Raw genomic sequence first — 25,187 nt, 5'->3', positions numbered from 1 at the left:
TCAAGGATGTATTATTTGGTATGGCCACATATCGTCAGTGATGTAATAATACATCCTATCTGTTTTTTCATGAGTTTTGTGAGACTAAAAACTTGTCTTAGGGTCACCTCCTGTTTTCATATGATATTTTTTGACTTGTTTTGTAGTAAATTAAACTATCTATGAACTACAAAACAAGTCAAAACTTACATATGAACACAGGAGGTGACCTTAAAACATGTTTTTCCATCTCTCATACAAAACTCATGAAAAAACAGATAGGAGGTATTGTCACATCAGCAAGGATGTACAGTGATGAGTGCCCTAATAACCGGCAAAATATGGGCAACATATTTAGTTGTGAGATAAAAAGAAATGAAACTAGTCGAGCTGGGAAATTTAGCGAAATTAACCTTTAAATTTACGTTATATTGATCCCACCTTTACACATATCGGAGGAGTATGTCAACTAAAACTGTCACTGTGACAGTGGTAGTTTCTAAACTCGTCTGATACGTCTGAAGGTGGTACACAATCAATACAATCTAAATGTATAAGTTAATATCGCTAAATTTCCCAGCTCGACTAGTTTCATGTCTTTCTATCTCACTACTTAATACATCTTTTGTGCTATTTTGCCGGTTATTAGAGCGCTCATCACTGTATTTCTGGTATATCCAGGGAATGTCTACAAAATATATTTTGAATGTCCAGAGAACATTCGTGGACATTCATGGAATGTTCCAATAAGACATTCAGGTAATGTTTAAAATACTGACACAGGATTTTCCTGGGATGTTCAGGGAACATGTTTTCGGGGATATTCCAGGAATTTTTCAATGTCTGTGTACCTTCTATGGACCTATATGGAATATTTTGGTGTTATTACCGCCGCACTCCACTTGCGATTTGTAATCAGGAAGATTGAACACATTGTTTCAAATACAAGTCAATCCATTTGTGACTAAATAATCATGGATTGACTTCTATTTGAAAGAATGTGTTCAATCTTCACAACTACAAATCGCAAGTGGAGTCCGGCGCTTAGGGCTACTTCCTCTTCGGTATTATGTATTATACTACAGAAATCAGGAACTTTCCTTCTAAATATATGTATGCATCTTGGCCATCAAACATATTCTTCCAAACATTTTTTTAAGGGGTTATATAGGTCTTGTGGGTAAAAAGTGACTTTTTAAAAAAATTATATCTCGAAAACTAAAATTTATTTTTATTTATAATTGGAACATGTAAAAGTATAGTACTTAAGGTAGTCTCAAAAAAAGTTTCAGCCAAAAATATTCATTTTTGTAAAGTTTAAGTTTTTTTGCGTTGGCAGCATAACTAAGTCCAGTCTCATCTGAAATCAAAAAGTTTCTTGTAGTTTATACCTCTGGCTAGAATATGAACGAAGGAATTAAAAAAAATGAAATTTGAAGATTTTACATAAGTTTAAACACATTTTTGACCCCAATTTTTCTCATTTTTAAAGTAGTTTTTTTTATAAAACAAAAATGACCTCATCTAATAAAAAATCCTTTGTTCATTCACTAGCCAGAGGTATAAACTACAAGAAACTTTGATTTCAGATGAGACTGGACTTGTTATGCTGCCTACCGCAAAAAAGGGCTGTTGTCGAAAAATTGCAGTCAACTCTACAAAAATGAATATTTTTGGCTGAAATTTTTTTGAGAGTACTATACTTTTACATGTTTCAATTATAAATAAAAATAATTTTTAGTTTCCAAGATATAATTTTTTTAAAAAGTCACTTTTTTACCTGCAAGACAACAACTTAAACCACAGAATCAAGCAATCAAGTTACACAAATTTTCAAACACCTCACCTGACACAGCGTCTCAAGTACGATTGCGCGAATTGGTAAATATAACTCCGCACGACCACGCAACTCGAAACACAAGTACGCAAACACGGTTGCGTGAAGCGTGGCTCGCAATCGTGAAATTTACGAGACTTGCTCGACCTGTAGATTCTTGTTAACACCATACCTGAATGTCACAAATAAAATAATCAAACGAGGCTTAACTCGACGATGTCAAAAGTAATGACAGTTAGAGTTAGTAGTGCAAATACAAATAATTTTCTATTAGTTTACAGTTTTTATTGTATTATCTGTAACGATTTATTCTTAGTAATTTCAATTTCAGTTGGTTCCTTATCCTTCGTTTATAAAGTGTAGTGTGTAGTTTTGTTTTAGTTGCGAAAGAACTTTGGTATTGTGTTAAAAAAAATAAACATGGTTTATTATTGTTGTGTACAAATCATAGAAAAGTTAGAAAATGCATAGGTAAATAGTAGTTAGTTTATAACTGTTTTATCTGAAACAACAAATAAATACATGTACCTATATTTAGAAAAAAATTGTCCAACTTTTTTATGTCCCTTTTCCTTACTAAATTTGACAGCAAAAATAACATATTTTGCAACTTGAGAATTCCGAATAATTTATGAGTATTACTTAGATATTATTTAAATAAAATACTTTAACAAGCTTAGTAAGTTTTGGTATTCTATTTTAATAATATAGGTGAGATTATTTCTTGTAAAATAACAAGATATTTTAATTAGTAACGAAATTGCCCGCAAGAGGCGCTAAACGGATAAAATTAATGCTTGTCCATTTGAATTTCCCGCCAAATGGTGATTAGTTAACACATCGCTCGCAAATACAAGAATCTACAGGTCGAGCAAGTCTCGTAAATTTCACGATTGCGAGCCACGCTTCACGCAACCGTGTTTGCGTACTTGTGTTTCGAGTTGCGTGGTCGTGCGGAGTTATATTTACCAATTCGCGCAATCGTACTTGAGACGCTGTATCAGGTGAGGTGTTTGAAATTATTTTTATTTATAATTGAAACATGTAAAAGTATAGTACTCTCAAAAAAATTTCAGCCAAAAATATTCATTTTTGTAGAGTTGACTGCAATTTTTCGACAACAGCCCTTTTTTGTGGTGAGCAGCATAACAAGTCCAGTCTCATCTGAAATCAAAGTTTCTTGTAGTTTATACCTCTGGCTAGTGAATGAACAAATGATTTTTTATTAGATGAGGTCATTTTTGTTTTATAAAAAAAACTACTTTAAAAATGAGAAAAATTGGGGTCAAAAATGTGTTTAAACTTATGTAAAATCTTCAAATTTCATTTTTTTTAATTCCTTCCTTCATATTCTAGCCATAGGTATAAACTACAAGAAACTTTTTGATTTCAGATGAGACTGGACTTAGTTATGCTGCCAACGCAAAAAAACTTAAACTCTACAAAAATGAATATTTTTGGCTGAAACTTTTTTTGAGACTACCTTAAGTACTATACTTTTACATGTTCCAATTATAAATAAAAATAAATTTTAGTTTTCGAGATATATTTTTTTTAAAAAGTCACTTTTTTTACCCACAAGACCTATGTAACCCCTTAAAAAAATGTTTCAAAGAATATGTTTGATGGCCAAGATGCATACATATATTTAGAAGGAAAGTTCCTGATTTCTGTAGTATAATACATAATACCAAAGAGGAAGTAGCCCTAAGCGCCGGACTCCACTTGCGATTTGTAGTTGTGAAGATTGAACACATTCTTTCAAATAGAAGTCAATCCATGATTATTTAATCACAAATGGATTGACTTGTATTTGAAACAATGTGTTCAATCTTCCTGATTACAAATCGCAAGTGGAGTGCGGCGGTAATAACACCAAAATATTCCATATAGGTCCATAGAAGGTACACAGACATTGAAAAATTCCTGGAATATCCCCGAAAACATGTTCCCTGAACATCCTGTGTCAGCATTTTAAACATTACCTGAATGTCTTATTGGAACATTCCATGAATGTCCACGAATGTTCTCTGGACATTCAAAATATATTTTGTAGACATTCCCTGGATATACCAGAAATACAGTGATGAGCGCTCTAATAACCGGCAAAATAGCACAAAAGATGTATTAAGTAGTGAGATAAAAAGACATGAAACTAGTCGAGCTGGGAAATTTAGCGATATTAACTTATACATTTAGATTGTATTGATTGTGTACCACCTTCAGACATATCAGACGAGTTTGGAAACTACCACTGTCACAGTGACAGTTTTAGTTGACATACTCCTCCGATATGTGTAAAGGTGGGATCAATATAACGTAAATTTAAAGGTTAATTTCGCTAAATTTCCCAGCTCGACTAGTTTCATTTCTTTTTATCTCACAACTAAATATGTTGCCCATATTTTGCCGGTTATTAGGGCACTCATCACTGTACATCCTTGCTGATGTGACAATACCTCCTATCTGTTTTTTCATGAGTTTTGTATGAGAGATGGAAAAACATGTTTTAAGGTCACCTCCTGTGTTCATATGTAAGTTTTGACTTGTTTTGTAGTTCATAGATAGTTTAATTTACTACAAAACAAATATCATATGAAAACAGGAGGTGACCCTAAGACAAGTTTTTAGTCTCTCTTACAAAACTCATGAAAAAAACAGATAGGATGTATTATTACATCACTGACGATATGTGGCCATACCAAATAATACATCCTTGATAAATATAAACATTTTTATTGAACAAAATCTTTTCATACATTTTTTAATGCAATTTACTGATATTCCTAAATATTTCAAAAAAATGTGTCACATTTGCTTTGTAAACCTTTCTTTTGCCTTTCGTAGCCACATATTCCGTTTCCTTCCTGGTTTTTTGTAGACCACTTCTCTCAGCTGATTCTAAAAAAAAATAAAATAAATGGTAATTTTTCTATCCTTTACAATTAACAATCAGAAGAAATATTATTTACAGATAATGATATGCATAATAATAATAGGTTTGTTTTAGCATCAGTTTCAAACAGTTTGAAATCATCAGCGAATAGTGGACCAGCGCGAGTAGAGGGGATCGCACTGGTGACTGTATTATGTTCTTTTACCGACCAACTGTTTGCTGACGGTTTTTGACTAGTTTGACTGTTTGCTAGAATAAACCTAATAATAATGAATATTTTGTATTTTGACAATGACATCTGATGTGGAAGTCAAAACATTAATAAAATTATTTTTTCAAGTTAACTTTCACATGCGCGTCTTAAAATTGTACTTTTAATACTTATATCATAAATAACTATTAAAACTATCTTAAGAGGTAACAGTATCGATCAACAGGTAGCGTAAAGGTGTTCCAAGATTGCGGCTGTAATTTTGAATATTTTTTCGAGATATTTGGCACACATATTCTTAATATAATAAAGAATGGTGGTACAGAGCCCAATTTGAAAAATATATTAATATGTGGAAATTATTGTAATTAAATACAATATAAAAAAACGAGCTTGTACCGCCATTAAGAAGAACAAAAAAATACACTTTCTTCAAATACAACTTTTTTATCCGATTTTGTGTTATTTTGGAACTACTAAAATTTTTTATTTCATTAGTAGTTCCAAAATTACACAAAATCTAGGCATCAGATAAAAAAGTTTATTTGAAGAAAGTGTATTTTTTTGTTCTTCTTAATGGCGGTACAGGCTCTTTTTTAAATATTGTATAATTACAGAGTAATTTCCACATATTAATATATTTTTCAAATTGGGCTCTGTACCGCCATTCTTTATTATTTTACGAATACGTGTGCCAAATACCTCGAAAAAATATTTAAAATTACAGTGGCAATCTTGGAACACGTTTTGGCTACCTGTTGATCGCTACTGTATTAACTTAAAACATTGTAATTTGCTAAACCAGTATATTTTACTCTACTACTACTCTACTAGCTACCTCATTTTCCACTGTTTGTAAAGACTTGTTTACATGGGTAGAGTTTTGAGGAGAGTAGAGTAGCGGTAGTACTCTACCAAAAATGGCTTGATACCATTCACATGAGGAGAGTACAAGTATAGTACTGATGCTAGTATAGTGAAACCGATTTTTGTATTTTTAAACACTCTTGATTATAAGTGCACCTTAAATTCTTAATTTTTTGCTTAAGCTCGTTTACTCCAAAGCCTCCTTTGCCATTCTTTCGACGATTTCATCCTCCGCAGCTTGCTGCAAACTTTTATTTCTGTAGTATACACTACCTAAATTCCATAAACACTGGTATTCGCCGTATTATAGCTCTACAAGTTTTAAAGTTTCATCTTCGGTGAACTTCATTTTCACTATTTACACAAAACACAATTCCAGCCAGAATGACAGCGCCCCCATGTACTCTCCTACCTACTCTATTCTGCCATAATTGAGCGTGTTCCATGGGTAGAGTGTGCAGCCGAGTAGACATTTTGGCAGTAGTGGTGGTCATAGAGTAGTTACTTTGCCATAGGTTGCTAGTCACTCTACTTTAACTCCAACTATACACTCTACCAGCTATTCTACTGTGCTGAGCATTTTTACAGGTAGAGTTACTCTACTCTATCAAGTACTTGCATCATTACTCTACCCGTGTAAACAAGTCTTAAATCTACTGAATGAAAATCTACTTAATCTTAATCTACTCTTAATGAAAAATGTCTAAAATCATTTACCCACCTAGTATTATTGTAGAATTTAAGACAGTCCAGTGCCTTATAAATAATTTCAATATGAATATTTTTTCCTTTAATTCTCCTTTGATAGCACTCCATTTTAGATTTTGGGGAACTTATTTCATTGTGTTTATAGCCCATATTTATTGAAGGAACCCAATCTGGAGATTGTTATTATCGATTAAGTCGGCTGGTTTTCCTATTTTCCTATAAGATTAAAATGTTAACATCTTCAAAAATCGTTACTGTTGTAATTGTAACTTACCAGATATAAAATGATTACAGCAGACAGGACAGGAAAATTTTCATTTCGCTAGTAAAACCTGTACATTGTATTGCATTTAACCATTGTTGTCTCTCAGATACCTTATTTAGTTCAGTTTAAAAGTGAACTTTATCTTGACTTTATCACAATTACTTTGCATTTCACACTTCAAAACACAACACCAATGAAGCATATTATCTTTCTAAATTAATACTTCCAGAGAAAATGTTAAATTAATCTTTGTACAACACAAAATTACAAAGAAATACAACTAAAATTATCTAAAACTCATGAAGAACAGATAGAATAAGATTTATCTTTTACACCCAGTAGCCATATTGAGAATAGTATATTATTATTACATTTAAATTTGGTAAATATAACTCCGCACGACCACGCAACTCGAAACACAAGTACGCAAACACGGTTGCGTGAAGCGTGGCTCGCAATCGTGAAATTTACGAGACTTGCTCGACCTGTAGATTCTTGTCTCGCAAATGGCGTAAGGAACCAAATTTTTATAGTGAGTTGCCTATCTATCTGGTAATACTATATATTATTTATCTATGCCTCACTCACTTTACACTTTTCATATAGGGCTTTTCATCGATTGTCATTTGTTTCGAGCTTCTGTCATGTGTCACATAATATTAATATATCTACGCCATACGTGTTTGGTTTGTATCATTGTTATATACCAATAACGTATGACGTAGATATATTAATATTATGTGTCACATGACAGAAGCTCGAAACAAATAACTGTGAATGAAAAGCCCTATTGTTATCAATTTGATTTGTGAGTGATTAGGTCTGTTCCTTTGTTTTTTAGTGTTTCACTTTTGAGTGTAAGTGTACGAAATTCTATGGACATTTGAGTGTAAAATGACAGCGGATGTGACAGCGGCTCATGACAGCGGACAGTATTAAACGAAAATTATCGGTGTGCCAATCAAGCAAAGGGACAAGGAACTTCCGAATATGGCCTAACTGGGGGCACATCTTAGACAAGGAAAGAGAGAGGACGAGTAATCCTCTTTTTTCCTTAGGGGCACATAACATAACATAACCTAATCCTAATATTTACATTTGTAAAGAATATCCTGTTTGTTTTTATTGTCGATTGTGCAGCGAAATTGTGTGCAGCAAATCAAATATAAAGTAGTTTATCGCCTACAGAACTGAATTAGTCCATAGCAGTTATCAGTTTTTCTTTCTTGGGAAGCTTATACATGTAACTTGTATTGTTGTAAATTGTGGGAGTAGGGCAGACAGGGAAAAGTCTTATTTTGTACTGTTCCCAAGGCTCCCCATGCAATACATTTAAATGAATTATCCAAACAAAGCCGGGGACAATGGATAAAAGCCACAAGAAGAACAGATATAAGGGAACTAAAATTAAAATATGAAAAGTAAACATTTTATAAGTGGTAAGTTTAATGTAATTCAATTAATAAGGATTTTAAATGTCTACAATAATAATAAAGATGTGATAATTCAAGCTTAATTATTAGGAAAGCCAGCCATGTTTCACTTCCATGAAGCAGAGAAGGGAGGTATATAATATACTGTCCCTTTTGTCTTCTCACTAATTTCTCTTTTGCTAATGAAACCTGTAGTGAGGGAGTGATATAATCGTGATGTTTTAGCAATTCTGTTGTTCATTTTTTTTGCATTTTTTGTCTATTATAGTTTATAAATATTCAAAATCATTCATATGTTCTACTAAATTTCCGTCTAGGTTTATATGGATTTCTCTCAGTGTCTTGGAAATAAGTAAAGTTTTAGTCTTTGCTAATTTTATTTTCATTCCTTTGTCTGCAAGTTCTCTCGTCTATAAATTTAGGTTGCTTTGTAAAGATTTCTCTGAACTTGGTATCAATGCAATGTCATCTGCAGATACACATTTACTCAGAGTTATACTTTTTAATCAATGGTAACCTAAATCTAATTTTCGGGACTCTACTGCATTTTTTTTATTGGTTCATTCATATATATAATATAATGAATAGCAGTGAGCTTAAAACTCCACCTTGCCTTACTCCTTGTGTATTAGCAAATTTGTTTGATTCACAGTTTAATGCTCGCACAATGTTCCAGTACATAAATTTTACGGACAACATAAAGTTTAGGGCAACGGCCATGCAACAGCATGAATTTTGTGAACAGTGTTGCCATATCTGTTTATAATTTAGACATATGAATTTAGACCTTGTTTAAAATGTTTTTTTATAATTTAGATGTTTATTTCATAGGTTAGTTTATTCATTTAAGTTGGTTTCTTTTTATTACTATTTAGTATTTTAGATATTTTATTAGTTAGAGTTTACAGTCTATAGTTTAAGTTAGTTTCTTTTTATTACTATTTAGTATTTTAGATATTTTATTAGTTACAGTTTAGAAATCTTCACATTGTTTAGTGTTTCTATTAACTATTGCCACTATTGATTTTTATATAATTTTAATGCTTTTAATGTATTTTCTGATTTATATCTAACATTTGCTTTCGATTTTTAAATTATATATTGTTCTATTCAATTTTGAATTTTAGATGTTACAGTAAGAAATATTTTACAACATGGCAACACTGTCAGTGTTTTTAGATTACCTCAAATGTCAACTACAAATTGGTTATGTTTGGTTGCCCTAAACTTGATGTTGTCCAATTTTACTTGCATCAATTAGTTCTCCTCCAACATCGAACAGTTCAAGCCCTTTCCAAATGTGATGTCCGGGTACCTTGTCAAAGGCTTTTTCCATTGTCTTATAGTAAAGATATGATCTTGGACACTGTGCCCGGTCAGAAACCTTTTTGTGCATCGTCTAGTTGATGTTCCACTTTTTTTCTCAGTCTCATCTCCAGTGTTCATTCATAAATCTTAGCCAGTACACTTAGCATGAAAATACCTCGATAATTTGAACATTACTTTTTTACCTCCCTTCTATACCAGAAGAGCCATTACTGCTGTTGCCCAATCTTCTGGGATGCGTTTCTGTTTCCAAATTGTTATCAGTAATTTGTGTAAGTAGTGTAATGCAGATTCCCCCATATATTTCAACAATCGTGTTTTGATATTATCTATTCCTGCCACTACCATTTTTCATTTTTGCAATGGCTTCCGTTAATTCTTCCATGGTTATTTCATTACTCAACTCTTTGGAATATTTACTCCATCTATTAACTATATCTTGTGGTTGGGTAAGTGTTTCTCCATTTTATTTTTTTTTATTTGCACGACAGTACTACCTGATTTACCTCTCATTTTTTCAGACCTTGATAGAACAATTTTTGGTTTGTCCTACTACTGTCTTGCTCCATCTTTTCTCCAAATCTCTCCCACTGTTCCAATTTAGCTTTTTTAACTTTTTCTTTCACAAGCTTCCTTGCTTATTAACTGTTATTTTCTAGATAAGCTCTCCATGGTACTTTCTTTTCTTTCACAGCTATTTTTATCTCTTCGCTCCACCAACTAGTCCTTTTTTTTGACTACTTTTATTCAATAAAAATATTAAAATACTCTTGTGATAGTGAAGAGACAGTTTATGTTTCCTTTCGATCCAGAGGCGATACACAATCTCCAGACAGTTGTTTCTGCCTTACGGCGTCCCCAGTGGAGCTGCCTGCACACCTCTGAATCAAAACGAAATCAAATTGTCTATTTAAGTGGAATTTCAAAAATAGTTATCTACTATTAGGATGCTTCAGCGATATCTCTTAAAGAAAAGAGAAAAGTCCCAGATACAAAATTCACTATTAAAATAGTAAATAATTATTTAAATCTGAAACTTTTCTTATTGGAACCCCTTTCTGGTACATCCTTAATCTCTTTTTGACTTTTACAATTTCGGACTTTGAATTATCTTTCTGATCTTTTTTCTAGATTAATGAAAGCAGAATGTAACTGTATACTGCAGAGTCCTTTTCCCTTTCTTTATTCATCATCTCTTATCTTATAAATTGTAAAAGTCAGAGATTAAGGATGTTACCAGAAAGAAGTTCCAATAAGAAAAGTGTCAGATATAAATAATTATTTACTATTTTTATTTTAATAGTGAATTTTATATCTGGGACTTTTCTTTATTCTTGTGATACTTTCCACATTTTTATGATTTTTTTATGGTACACAATGTAGAATTTTTATTTATGTCTTTGTTTTAGGAACAACCACCAGATATTTAAAAGGTATAAAAAGAAGAAACTGCTGGAATTTCAAAACAAATGTGTTTGACTAGTAAAGATTTGGATAAATAACAGGAGTTACTTTGGGCTATAGCTACGTGCAGATTTATTTCCTTGTGGCTTCCTATGTTAATTCTTGTTAATTATACACTTAAATATGTTTTTAGTCTCAGGAAGATTTTATATTTGATTATTTTTGAATAAACATTATTATTATTATTACCTTAATTTCCATTAAATAAATTAACTGTAATCAATAAAGTAATCGTTTAATTGTTAATAAATTATCAAGTATGATTCCCAAATATTTTATTTGTTTGACACCTTCTATGGGCTGATTGTGAGATTATAGTTAAGGTACCAAGGGTATTATAAGGATAATAACACTTGAGGTCAATGGTGTATATACCGAGGGCCTTTGGCCTGAGGGATATAAGTTGACTGAAAGCGATATTATCATTAATACCCGTGGTGCCTTCAACATTTAATGTCCGACTAAATTATTTTTTATAGGCAAAAAATTGAAGGAATTTTGAATTAATTAGTTTTCAAATAAGTACATTTACCAGCAATAGTCGTAACGTAATTGTGGTAACCATAGTTTTACTTGGGTTGTTATTTGTCAACTTGACAGTATTTAACTAGTTATTTAAATTTAATACCCTAGGGCGTAATTTTTCAAAATAATGCCCTAGAGCCTAGGGCATTATATCATACTTAACTGACTTCGAAATCATGTCATTATTTATCAAACTGACTTCAAAATCATGTCATTATTTGTCAAATAATATACCAGTCGGACATTAATATTATTACAGTAGAACCTCGATTATCTGTCAGGGCACCGGACCAAGGGTATGACGGATAATCGAAAAGACGGTTAACAGAACATTAAAAAAAAAATAAAAATTCATAGTACAACTCTCAAATTTCATTTGTATGGTTTGTTTGACAATATAAGAGGGATTTGTGTTCATACAATCGAATCAATTTAAAATATTCTGAAATTTGTGTTTGTTTTACTGCTGCTTCATATTTTGCGACGGCTGAATTTCTTAATCGGCATAAGGCATAAGATCATGCAAAATACTTTATTGGCTTCTTCTTGTTGAGAATACCACTCGATGAATTATTGCATATGCGATGCAGCTTCTCTAGATTATTTACGCAAATCTTTGTCAGTTACAATAGGTTCATCAATATAGCTACAGTCAAGCTTCCTTGTGTCCAAGCATCAATATAGCTACTGTGTCAGCTTCCGAATAGGTTTGGTCCGCCTTTGTTGCCATTTCAATGAGTTCTTTATCTGTCAGCAATGGATAGCCGTTTGTGTCCTCATCACAAATCAAATTACCTTTTTTTTTATTTTTTTGCATTTAAATGATTGCTAATGTATAACTCAATACAACTTCTGTATGTACCCTGACGGTTAACAGAGGTGATGGTTAATGGAGAGACGGATAATCGAGGTTCCACTGTACATGATTTCAAAGTAAGTTATATTATAATGCCCTAGGGCGTTATTTTTCAATATTTATTTTGAAAAATAATGCCCTAGCTAGGGTATTAAATTCAAATAACTAGTTAAATACTGTCGAGTTGACACAATTACGTTACAACTGTTGCTGGTAAATGTACTTATTTAAAAACTAATTAATTCAAAATTCCTTAAATTTTTTTGCCTATAAAGAATAATTTAGTCAGACATTAAATGTTGAAGGCACCACAGGTATTAAAGATAATATCGCTTTCAGTGAATGTTTATCCCTTTAGACCCTTTTAACCCTTAAGATTGCTATCTAAAAAAAATACCAAGAAACTTTACAGAATCAACGATACTGATCTGGCTGTTATTAACACATTCACAGACACACTTTAGATGTAGACACATCTTATGGAGTAAGTGGCTTCATATGCAGTTGTGTCTGTGAATGTGTTAAGAGGTAAAGATTGACGAGCTCTTGTATAGGATAATGCTACTGTTTTATGTTAAAAAAAGGTAAATTAGAATCGGACCAGGTTTTTATCTTGAGTAGATCAGAAGGTATAGTAGCAATATTTGAGTTGCTCCAAGTAATACTGGTATCATCAGCAAAAAGAAAATTTTTTCCATTAATTTTTAAACTAGGGATGTCATTAATAAACGTAAGGAAAAGTAGAGGACCTGATACTGAACCTTGTGGTTTGTAGAGGACCCCACATACAATATTTTGGAGACTAAAGTCTGTATTATTTGCTCTAACCAGTTGTTTCCAACTATCCAAGTAAAATTGAAACCAATTCAAAGAAATTCTTCGAATTCCATATAAATTTAGTTATTTTTATCAAAATTTCATGATTTACACAATCAAAAGCTTTGGCATAGTCACAAAAAACAGTGGCAGTGTGAAGATTATTGCTCAGTGCTTGATAAACCTCATGTAGTACAGAAAACATGGCATCAGCAGTACATTTATTATTTAAAAAGCCGAACTTTTGTAATAAAATGTTGTTTTCAACAAGAAAGGACATAAATCATGCTTTTATGAGTCTCTCAATAATTTTGGAGTACCGGTAGTAATGCAATAGGTATATACTTGCAGGAATTAGATTTTTCACCACCCTTATGAAGAGGAATAATGATAGCTGTCTTTAGGTACTCTGGAAATTTACCTTTCTCAAAAGAATCATTAATTGGCGAGATGAGGACACAAGGATCTACAGATTGAGCGAGTCTCATAAATTGCACGGCTTCGAGCCACGCTTCACACAACCATATTTGCGTACTTGTGTTTTGGGTTGTGTGGTCGTGCTCTGGTCGATTGGAGTTATAATTTACCAAATTTAAATATAATCGTTTCTACTGATTCATAATATGTATACTATAATATAATATATTGAAGTTTTTAAATATTGCTAATATTATTAAAGTTTTTAACATTGTATTTTAATATACTTTGTTTTATTAATAATAATATTACCTAAGTATTGCACCTTGTTCAAAAAAAGTTCAAGATAAATACCGCGGTTTTTTCATATGAAAATGCAAAGAAAAAATATACAATTTGCAGAGTATGTAAATGCTTGTTTTTTGATAAAACAATACAAATTGTATGTAGGTAGGTAGAGTAGCAAAGCATTGAGTAGTTATAGCAAAAGTAGCTACGCCATCTGAGACATAATAAGGATGAAATTAGTTTTATATTTTCTTTTCTCATGGAGCATGCATGATGGAGAGTTTTTTAAAATACGTAACAAAGCATGTTGTTTTGTTATCTATGTTGCAAATATGTTGTTTTTTTTTTCAAATTACAAAATATGTTGTTTTCAATACAAGTACCTAATTGTTATTATTTACTGAGCATTTAGAATTTTGACTAACGCTCGATTTCATAATAAAGTTAAAGTGTGTGTTACCTTAAAAAAAGCAATTGTTACAGTTAAAGAAAACTTTAAATTTAAAGTCCACTTTAACATTATTAATATAAAATCGAGCGTAAGAAATTTTATAAACTTTGGAAAATAGCATTTCAAAAAAAGTACTGTAAGTATGCTGTATTTTTAATTTTTTCTCAAAAAATAAAACAAAACTCATTTTAAAACATATATTAAATTATAAACACAACACTAAATAAATAATTTTTCTCAACGGTTAAAAACCACACTTAAAAGTTTTAGAAATTCACACCCCAGAATCAAGTTACTCAAATTTTCAAACACCTCACCTGACACAGTGTCTCAAGTACAATTGCACGAAGCTGTTGATGTTATATTTTTACTCATATTAACAAAGTATTCATTTAGATTTCCAGGGTCTGAAAGGAAAAATGTTTAAGCTGGGTGAATTTTATTTCGAAGATCCTTTATTATGGACTAAGTTTCTTTTGCAACACTTTTAGAGCTTCTCAGACAATTTTGATAGTACGATTTTTTAGCTGATTTTATAAGTTTTAAATAGGTTTTCCTATACTTGCTGATATATTCAGTGACAGAGCCATTGGAAAGTAAATTTCTTGATGTAGAGTAGTGAAGGCATATTCATGGCTGATATGCGGATACCGGATACCTTTAGTAGTCCAGGGCCCAGGATTTGCGATGTTTTGGCTTAATTGTAATTAAAGGAAATGCTTTGTTGAACTTAAAAGCATATTAAAGCACATAAAAGCATATTAAAAAAATCACTGAAAAGTGATAATTTTAAAATTACAGGAAAGTGCCACTCGGAGGTTAAGCAAAATTAAATTAAAACTTGTAGCTACTTTAGTTTTTTCAATTTATAAATCTAGTTTAAATTAAACTAAAAAGAAATATATCTTTTTTGTAAACAAACACATTTAACGGCTAAACAGCTGGCTCCGGTTGGATGATATTGGGTGCATTCAGCAGACTCAATCGATGACTAATCGCTTAGTGATTTTCTGCTGAATGCCACATAAATTGTCGATTAGTTATCATTCGATGACTTATCGGTCGCCATTTTAAACATCGGTTTTGAAATATGATTACTTAGCAAATCAAAATAAGATTGACGTATGACGTGTGTCTAAGACGTATATTTTAAGTTATGTATCTTAAAAAAACATGAATTGAAGGCAAGGAAGGCTGAAAGGCATATAAATCACACTGATAAATATCTGAACTGCTTTGTTGGATTATTCGTATGTACCTATTAGGTTTACCTATGTCGCAAGAAATTCAAGAATTTGAAACTATGTATGAATTAAATGGGGTTATTTATAAATTACCATTTCATAATAATTCTCATTTCTGTTCTTGGGGTGTCTTTCACGTATTTGCAAATCATTTTGAAAAATGTGACAGTTGTCATAACCTTTTTCGTATGTACATGAAAGTATACCATTCAGAAGAATCGTTAGCGATTACACATCGCTAAGTAATCGATTAGTCATCGCAGTTTTCTGCTGAATGCAGCCACTGCATACTGCGCAGGACGAGTGTAATATCCACCACCGTCTCGGAGGTAGGTGTAGAAAAGTGTTACACTTTTTTTCCTACAGCATTTCAAAGAAACGAGTTGTACGCGTTCTACGACAGAAGTTGAGTGTATCGTGAAAAAAAGTGTAAACACTAGAAAAACCTTAGAATATAAAAAATCAGAAAAACAAAGAAACAAGAAAGTGTAACACTTTTACACTTTTCTTACACTTTTCAAGAACTAGTGTTACACTTAAAACAAAGGAACAGACCTATTATTGTGTACTGTGAAAATTGTGGTACATAGTTATGTCACAGCATAATAAACGAAACGTTTGCGTTTTCTATGCTGTGGTTATGTGTTATGTTTTATGTTGTTTAGTTTTCACGTTTCAATTCAAATTCAATTGTTCTGTTCCTGTCTTCCTCTCACTGGTTCTTGTTCAAGTTCAACTCAAAACTCAACTAAAATTCGGTGATCATGATATGTTGTAGTTGTATTGGAAACATCGTCTACAGAAAACATTAGGTATTTATAATGCTATTACTAACACTGTTTTTTATAAGCACTTTTGCAAAAATTTGTCAAAATAGAATATCCTAACCATAACAAAAATACTAAATACAAGTTGGGTAGAGTCACTCATCTTTGATCTCTAACAGACTCAGTCAAAGTTGGTCAGAGTGTTTAAATCTTAATCTTAAGGCACGATTCCGACAACGACTGCAGACGGCAAACGGCAACTGCAGACGGCAGTTGTCGAACTGACGTTCTGCCGGACAACAGTGGCTAATAATTATACAAATTAATAGTGCAAAGTAATGACATCTGTTATGGTGACAACTGTAACTGCAGTCGTCGGAATCGTACCTTTACAGATTTTATATCCACCAGATCATAAGATTGATAAAAGTCATTTCTAAGTGTCTAAATTCTGTTAATTGGAGAGAAGTTGCCATAGTTTGTGTGATAGTGTTTTATAGAGTATTCTAAGTATTCTAGTACTACATCTAAAGTTGATAAGACTTAACCCTAGAAAGGTGGACACTCATAAATTTGATGACGCCCCTCACTTTTCATCACCAATCATGTAACTTATGCCCATTTGCAAATACACTCCTTAGTAGCTGTTTCTTTAGTCTTGATTTAACACCTTGGCTGCATTTAGAGATATTTATAAACTTACGTTGGGTGCGTTACAAGGCATATATGTCCTGTATACCCCATTTGCCACTGTGTGTTACAACATAGTCAACCCAGCCAGCCATTAGTGTGGTACGAGGTCTATTCGCAGTGTGTAAGTACTTGGAAGGGAAACGAGAAACGACCGTGCGTGAGTCACGGAGAAATATTGCAACTATCTTAAATAATTCATTCAATTGAAATTGTCAAAATGACGTATATTTCATACCTTCTGTCATTGAAGCAGAAAAATTATATATTGCTCTACAATACGATATGATATGCAATTATTATATAAAGGTAAATTTAATTAATTGTATTTTGCTTGCAGTACTGGATTTTAATAACTACAGTGGAACCTCAATAACTCGGATTAATCGGGACCGCGGCCGATCCGGGTTATCGAAAATCCGGGTTAGCCGGAGAGCATTGTAAAAATTAATAAAATACGGTATACTTATAGATAAAGTCCGTTATAATTAAAACAACATGAAATATATATGCACAGTACACATCTAACTTACCTATTATAGTTGTAGTATAGACAGTATAGATAGAGTATTGTTCATTTCTAGGTAAAAAAAACTCGGTCAGTTTCGGTTGTGTCAAATTCGTCTGCCATCGGAGCGATGTTATGTTATTTAAGAACAGTGGCTCTTTCATTGTTTAAAGTTTAAAAGACCATTGTTCTAAAAATAATTTTTTAAAAGACAGTTGAAAATAAATAAAGGAATAAAAGGTGCCTGTTGTTTGCGATAGCCCGATAATGGATAATGAACGTCGCTCTGCGTGTGGCATGAGTCATTTTTACTGTATAGTTCAAATTACACAAATACCCATTATCTCTCAAATATTATATATTATGGTCGAAGCTAAGTTTTATCAATGAAACTCGATATTTTTAAGACATTCCAGAAGTGGCTACAGATAAAATGTTTTAACATAATACATACATTTTTATTGTTGAAATGTTTGTCTGATGAAAATCGGTCCGGGTTAGCCGGACTTCCGGGTTATCGGGGGCCGACTTATCGAGGTTCCACTGTAATTTTATTTACTACATACAATTGTTTACGTTTTGATACCATAACCTTAATCTTATTTTTTCTTCTTATTATTTTTTTGGGCTATGGCCTTGACAATTATCCAGTAACCAGGACTAATATAATTGGACAATATAATTAAAAGTGCGAATAAAGTTGCAGAGCGTAGAAATAGGGGTCGCTTTGCCAAACTTGCATGGCCCCAATTTGTCCTGTAACACAGCCAAGGTGTTAACAAGTGGTGGGTGTGTTTCTTTATTACTGTATTTGCATGTTAGATTTTTTGACTCACATTGTAAATTTTATGATAGTCCTCCTTTTAGTTTTGAGCACTCTTAGGCCTGTCCTCAAAATTTGGGAAGAAAATGAATGTCAGTTACCTGAAGAAAAGAAACATAAGTTATATTTCTATTGTCCTAGTAAAAAGAGGCACATGACTACTACATATTGCAACCAAATGTCATCACCTTATATGGGGCGAACACCTCATACACTCTCGATGTACATCAACTCTATTTATATTTGTGCCACTTACTAAGAGTGCTAAGACATGCATTTTTTCTAATTTTTGGAATAAAAGGGTTTATAATTACATTTTTGTATTTCTTTTCCAATTTTTTGTTACATGTCATAAAAATGACGAAAGTCCACCTAAACTGTAAATAAAAGACCACCTTTCTAGGGTTAATAAAACAGAACAGTCAATGGTATGATCAACTAATTTATACAGAAAAACTCTCTCTGGAGTGCCTAAATATTTGAACCTGGTATTTCTCGATACAATGATTTCTGACTTAAAAACTTTTACCCTACGACCATAGAATTGTAACAAATATTAATGAAAATATAGATGGATGGCCAAAAAAATGCAACACTTTGTATAAGGTTATTTTTCCTTCAGTTTAGTTTATTAAGTTTATTCAGTTTAGTTTATTACAATGCCAAGAGTTCATGGTCATTGCCAATTTATTTATTTAAGCAACTTCGAAAAGGATGCATTTTTGGCATGAAACAGGTTTTGGTTTACAGGAAATTTCACAAAGAGTTGGAAGGTAATCCATCAACAGTGTTAAGAGTTTGGAGGAGGTGGTCCAATGATGAGACTAACCGGAGTAGTAGAGGGTCTCGATTTCCTAGCCTATAATATTGCAAGGCCTTGATTTGTGCCATCTTAGACTTCTTGCTCTCGGAAATATGACGGGACAGTGCACATCAACTAAGATATGATTTGGTTGCAGCTGCAGGAAGGGTAGTTTCAAGAAGAACAGTTAATCAAAGATTTATTTATTTATCCACGGGAAAACCCCATTAACAGTAAAAATACAATAAACACAATAAAAAATGAGGTACAATCATTCATTAAAATATAAAAAGTAGAAATAAGAAAAGCAAAGGCTTGAAAAATCACCAGGCAAGATATTCAAAACATTTCATAACAGTTAGAAAAATAAAATATAAAATGTACACATGTAACTGAAACAAATCAATAAAATTATAAAAAACACAAATACAATAATAAAATACAACAACATTGCAAGATGAAACCTAATTATCACATGGCAAGAGATTCCTTAGTTGGCCCAGGCTTATAATAAACAGATCCATATCAAAACCGTTAAGGAAGCACATATATCTATCTAAAGGCATGTTTCTACCGTAGGATGTTCTGTGAAAGGCCATGTTAAAGGTAACATTGTAGCGTAAACCTGGATATGGAACATTAAATCTTATACTATCCAACAAACTGGGACAATCAATAAGTCCATTAATGATTTTGAAAACAAAGACACCTCCCGAAATATCACGCCTAACACTAATGATAAGCGTTGTTCAATCCCAGTGTAATCATGGTTCTCAATATAAGTCTGAGTTTTATAAGCACAGTATTTTAGGAACTTATGTTGGACTTTTTCAATAGTGTCAATATGTATTTGATGGTACGGAGACCAAACTACCGAACAATATTCTAATATATAGTCGGTATACTGAGAAAACCAGGTACTTACCTAAATGTAGAAATACCGAAATCGAGAAAAAACGTTTTTAAAGTTTATTGCTTTATTTTGAATTAGGCGAACCAGTTGTGTTTGATATTCGATATGCTAATGAAAGATGCATATATCAGAAATAACATTCTATCATTAGTTTGAAAAAGTGAAGAGACCTAGCTGATTAAACCTAAATTTAAGATCAAGGTGCGATCATTTACCTAGTTTTGCCTGTAAATCAAAATAAATCACACTGTCTTAAAGACACTTATCAGCTTTTTACTGAATATGGTAGATATACAGCAGTAGAAATATATTGTTTTCCGGCAAATATATATGTGCGCTTAGTTGGTTTTACATGTAACAGAACTTTGATTTTATGGAAGTAAGTATCGATATATTGTTTTATTTGAAAATGAAAAGTTGGTTAGGTGTAACTTATTTGTTTATTATATAAATTATCGGCTGAATGGTAAATTGTATCATTTATTGAGTTTTACCTGTATGTAGAACGTGAAAAGCTGAGAATTTTGGTATACTTAACTCAATATTTTAAAATTTGTCATTTACCTGGTTTTCGCAGTATACCGACGATATATCTGACTAGACAACAATAGATCAACCTAACAGCATCAATAGATAAGTATTTAGAGTTTCTTTTAACAAATTTAAGTAATTTAGAAGCTTTTACGGATAGTGAATTGATATGTTCGACAAATGAGAGCTTTTCATCCATGATAACACCTAGATCTCTAACAGACGAGACATATCTAAGAGGTTTACTGTCTATGTGATAAGCAGTATCAATTCTGTTTAACTTACGGGAAAAACTAATATAACAACACTTCTCAACTCATAACTGAAGATTATTGCAAATGCACCAATCAAATAAGCGATCCATATCAGCCCGTAAAAGTTTCTGATCCTCAATGTCATTCACAACTCGCCAAAATTTTACATCATCAGCCAACATTAAACATTTACTATATATATATATATATATATATATATATATATATATATATATATATATATATATATATATATATATAAGAAGCAATTAAAGATATCATTAACAAATAAGTCAAAAAACAGGGGAGACGTATGCCCACCCTGTGGAACACCAGAACTTACAGTAATAACATCAGAAAAAAGACCACCCACTTTAACTCGTTGGGTACGACCAGATAAAAAGTTTTTAACCCACTCAACAAAATGGACATGAATGGCCCGTGGATATCCAGGAAGAACTCTTTTTGAAGAAATCTGCTACACATCAAGACAATAAACAACTCGATTGTCAGTGATATGGTGATTACCGCCACATACAAATATATATTTTTTTTAATTATTGTATTGTATTAATATTAACAAAAAACATATTGTAATAATGTATATTAATTGTGTAAATTGGCTGAAAGACTTCGGTCGATGGCCTTTTGGTACATTGTATCAATAAAGTATGTCTCTCTCTCTCTCTCTCTGGACATGAAAACCTATGGATGCCAATTTATTAAGGAGAATTTGGTGATCAACACGATCAAATGCCTTACTGAAATCCGTATAAATAGCATCAATCTGCTTACGATCTTCCATATGCTTTAAGAGATCAGATTGGTAGCAAACTGGATTCGTGACTGTAGATTTTTGTCTGCAAAAACCATGCTGAGATTCAGAAATCAGACCCCTGCACACCCACGACAGCTGCTTAGCTACCAAACTATCAAAGAGTTTGGGAATTGCGGATTGAATGCATATACTACGATAATTTTCTATGTCATTCTTCTTACCTTTTTTAAATATGGGTACAACAAAACTCTCCTTCCAAGCACCTGGAAATGTAGAAGACTGTAAAGATTTATTAAATAATAACAGTAATGGCCCAACAACAGTGCAGACACATTTTTTTAAAAGGAAATTAGGAACACCATCTGGTCCGCTGGAAGTTTTGTTTGGAAGAGAACATATACCATCAAAAATATCAGTGACAGTAAAGTCAGTGATATTGAAGCAAGCACCGATGTTGCTATCGTAAATGTGCACTGGGTAACGTGAGATCGTTATTACTGGGTAAGTAAACAGTCTGAAAGAAATCTTTAGAAGCTGACCTTTCATTATAAAACATCAAATCAGGAAGGCTGTGACTAGACAGTGTATCCCTAATATATTTCCAAAAAGAATAAGGGTTATTCTGCAATTCAGCATCTAAACCTCTAATATACAGGGAAAAGCATGCATCAGACAACCGTTTACATTCTGATCGGAGACGAGAGAAATTGGAATAATTAACATCAGACCGATTCTTCATGTACAGAGAGTGGGCATACTTCTTTTCTCTCGTCAAACATCTAAGATCATGAGAAAACCACTTGATTATTTGGAATGGAACTGAGAGCTTACCATCTGCTTTTTTTTGGTGTTACCTTTGACACCACAGCGTAAGGCTGGACGCTTAGAATAGTGTAGAGCTCAGCAAAACTGGACCAGCCAATGGAATTTTGTCTGCTTCAGTGATGAATCTAGGTTTTGATTGGCTGGCTATGATGGGCACATAAGGGTAAGACGTTCTTGAGGTGAGAGATGAAAATATAGACATTGCTGTTGAATGTCATACAGAAAGACAAACAAGCATTATGGTATGGGGTACTATATGTTTGGAAAGCAAACTCTAGTTCTTATTAACGGCTTCTGAGAACTTGGTAAAGTACTGTAACCAGTTTTACATTCTTGCCTACAAACTGTTAATAGGATAACGCAAGGCGTCATATTTCCTGGAACCATGGAGTTCTTACAAGAATCTGGTAGAGACTTTGGAGTAGCCATCAGGATCAGCTGATTTGTCACTCATCAAATATGTGTGGGATATGATAGGTCGAAATTTAAATCAGTTGCCACATTCTCCTCCAGCAATTATAGAAGACCTGTGGCATGCCATAAGAAGAATATGGATGAGTATTCCACAATAGACCACTTACTTAATTTGGTCAATGCCACATAGATAGGATTACCATACTTCCGGATTTCGTACGGACAGTCCAGATGTGAAAGACATGTCTGGATATCAGAAATGTACGGATTTTTTTCTTTACTAAAAAAATGGAAAACACTTGGCCCAACGGTGGGAAATTGCATTCTGCACAGCACCTATTTTTTCATATCTCTGTAATATTATTCTTCTACAATCACTTGATAAAGAAGACGTTTTCGCTTGTCAATGGCAACAAAAAGTTGACGTTTACTGAGTACCGTCACTTTATCGCTCTAGCATGTTAAAGTTTAAAATATGCATGTCGTCCGTAGCAACCATACCATCATACAATACAAACATACAAACATATTTAACATTCATACTTCTTAACGCATGTCGTTTGTAGCAACCATACATCCATACAATACAAATAAATTGAATATTCAAACTCATAAACTTAATGATTTAAAAATAGTTTCATTTTATTAAGTGATTGTAAAAAAATGTTGTATGTATTACAAGCAAAAAGTGACATTATTACTTTCAAGTAATTACTGCTCTCCGCTACGCGTCGTGTGGTAACTCTTACTCTCAAGCAATAATGTATCACTTTCGCTCGTAATACATAAATAACTATTTCTAGGTCTAAAGTATGTTAAAACATAGGTGTATATGTATTTTAAGCTGGCAGAGATCTTCGATGTTAGTTGCATATTGTATTGTATAGTTATTGTATGTTAACTATACTTTTAATTGTGCCATATTTATTTCGCATATATACAGTAGAACGTCGATAATCCGGACATCAAAAATCCGGACCGTCAATAATCCGGATTTGTATCTAGCAAAAATATCTGATTCTTTTAAAATAAATTAAGAACTTCGCTGCAAAAACGAACCTCTACCGCAGTTAAGAAATATTTTACACATTTTTTTTAGAAGCCCAAATAGTGTCTAATGTTTTTACCATACACATGGTGCTATTATAAATTAATTACAATACAGTGTTTAAACATAAAAAAATGTTTTGATTAATTTCACCTCTAGACGCTTTACTGTACAAGAGAAAACATAAAATTTTAAAACGTTTGTTGTACTTTTATGTGTATACTGGCGTTTTTTGAGGTACATTCGATAATCCGGATGGGGTCTGGTCCCAATTAATCCGGATTATTGACGTTCTACTGTATGTACAATGTAGAGGTAGCAACACAGTCAAATTCACATTTTATATTTTCTACAACCCCTTGGACTACCCCTGTCCGTATTTGGCCTTAATAAATTATGGTAACCCTACCCATAGAGTAACTTAGTGTATACAAAATCAAGGAAGAGCCACTCATTATCAATTTTTTTATGAAAATGATGTTACAAATTTCTTTATAATCTTATCAAATAATAAGAATATTATAATATGAAACAAGAATATTATGTTATATTATAAGAATATGTTGCAATTTTTTTGCCATCAGTATACTAAGAATTGTATACTTTACTTAATATTAAGTTGTAAACCAAAATCCTCTTTCTTTCAGGTTTGAAAATCCCTCTCAAAAACTTGAAAGCTACACCCAAGCAGAATATTAAAAGAATTAGACAATAGATATAAGTATAGACACTGATCGCTGAGGCAAGATGTGTTTGATCCAGAGTTAACGAAGGACATAACCAGTAAAAAGAAGAAAATATGGTGGGAATATGCTATGACTTTGTTTCATTGTTCTGAATTGAAAATATATTCTTAGTACACCACTTTGTACACTTGGTTACTCTACTCTGGAGTATAAACACAATACTGAAACAGATAAAATCATGTGTGATCAAATAGAAGTAAAACAAGAATTTAGTGAAGTGTGTAAAAAAGAAGAAGACGATGATGAGGTGGGTGATGCACTACTGGATACCTTTAAAATCGAGATCAAGGAGGAGCCTAAGAAGGAAAGTGCCAGTGATACATTTGATTCTGTAGACCTTAAGTATCCTATAAAAACCGAAGAAGAACAAGATGGTAAGTAAATAAAAAGCATAATAAAGCTTCAACCCAAACCATTTTTTCAGTGTGTTATTAATGTTGACGTCAAATTCACGATGTTAAGGGCACCCGAAGTCCCAATTAACGACCATGTTAACATTATGTCA

At 32.4% G+C, this 25,187-nt stretch overlaps 1 protein-coding gene and 1 long non-coding RNA gene across 10 annotated transcripts in view; one reads left to right on the top strand and one right to left on the bottom strand.

Annotated features, from left to right (window-relative positions):
* Positions 1-4,536: 4,536 nt before the first annotated feature.
* Positions 4,537-7,116, bottom strand: LOC114326571 (uncharacterized). 2 transcript variants are annotated; one of them, XR_007700944.1, is made up of 3 exons: positions 6,773-7,110; positions 6,512-6,714; positions 4,537-4,717 (listed from the first exon to the last, which is right to left on the bottom strand). It is a non-coding gene; the product is annotated as an uncharacterized LOC114326571 (long non-coding RNA). The 2 variants fall into 2 exon arrangements; XR_007700943.1 differs by having other exon boundaries at positions 6,512-7,116.
* A 227-nt stretch (positions 7,117-7,343) lies between these two features.
* The window catches only part of LOC114326563 (zinc finger protein 260-like), a 346,266-nt gene continuing 328,422 nt past the window's right edge, over positions 7,344-25,187 (top strand). The window contains exons 1-4 of one of the 8 annotated variants that reach the window (XM_050662211.1): positions 7,360-7,571; positions 16,137-16,165; positions 16,249-16,395; positions 24,584-25,056. In XM_050662211.1, coding sequence (XP_050518168.1) covers positions 24,861-25,056 — 196 coding nt within the window. In that variant the 5' untranslated portion in view covers positions 7,360-7,571; positions 16,137-16,165; positions 16,249-16,395; positions 24,584-24,860. Of the gene's footprint in view, positions 7,572-16,136; positions 16,396-24,583; positions 25,057-25,187 lie in introns of those variants that run through there. The other 7 variants (XM_050662204.1, XM_050662205.1, XM_050662209.1 and 4 more) reach the window with 7 other exon arrangements.

Source organism: Diabrotica virgifera, chromosome 9 (genome assembly GCF_917563875.1).
Source record: "Diabrotica virgifera virgifera chromosome 9, PGI_DIABVI_V3a".
NCBI lineage: Eukaryota > Metazoa > Arthropoda > Insecta > Coleoptera > Chrysomelidae > Diabrotica > Diabrotica virgifera.
This window is presented reverse-complemented; position numbering and strand designations above follow the sequence as displayed.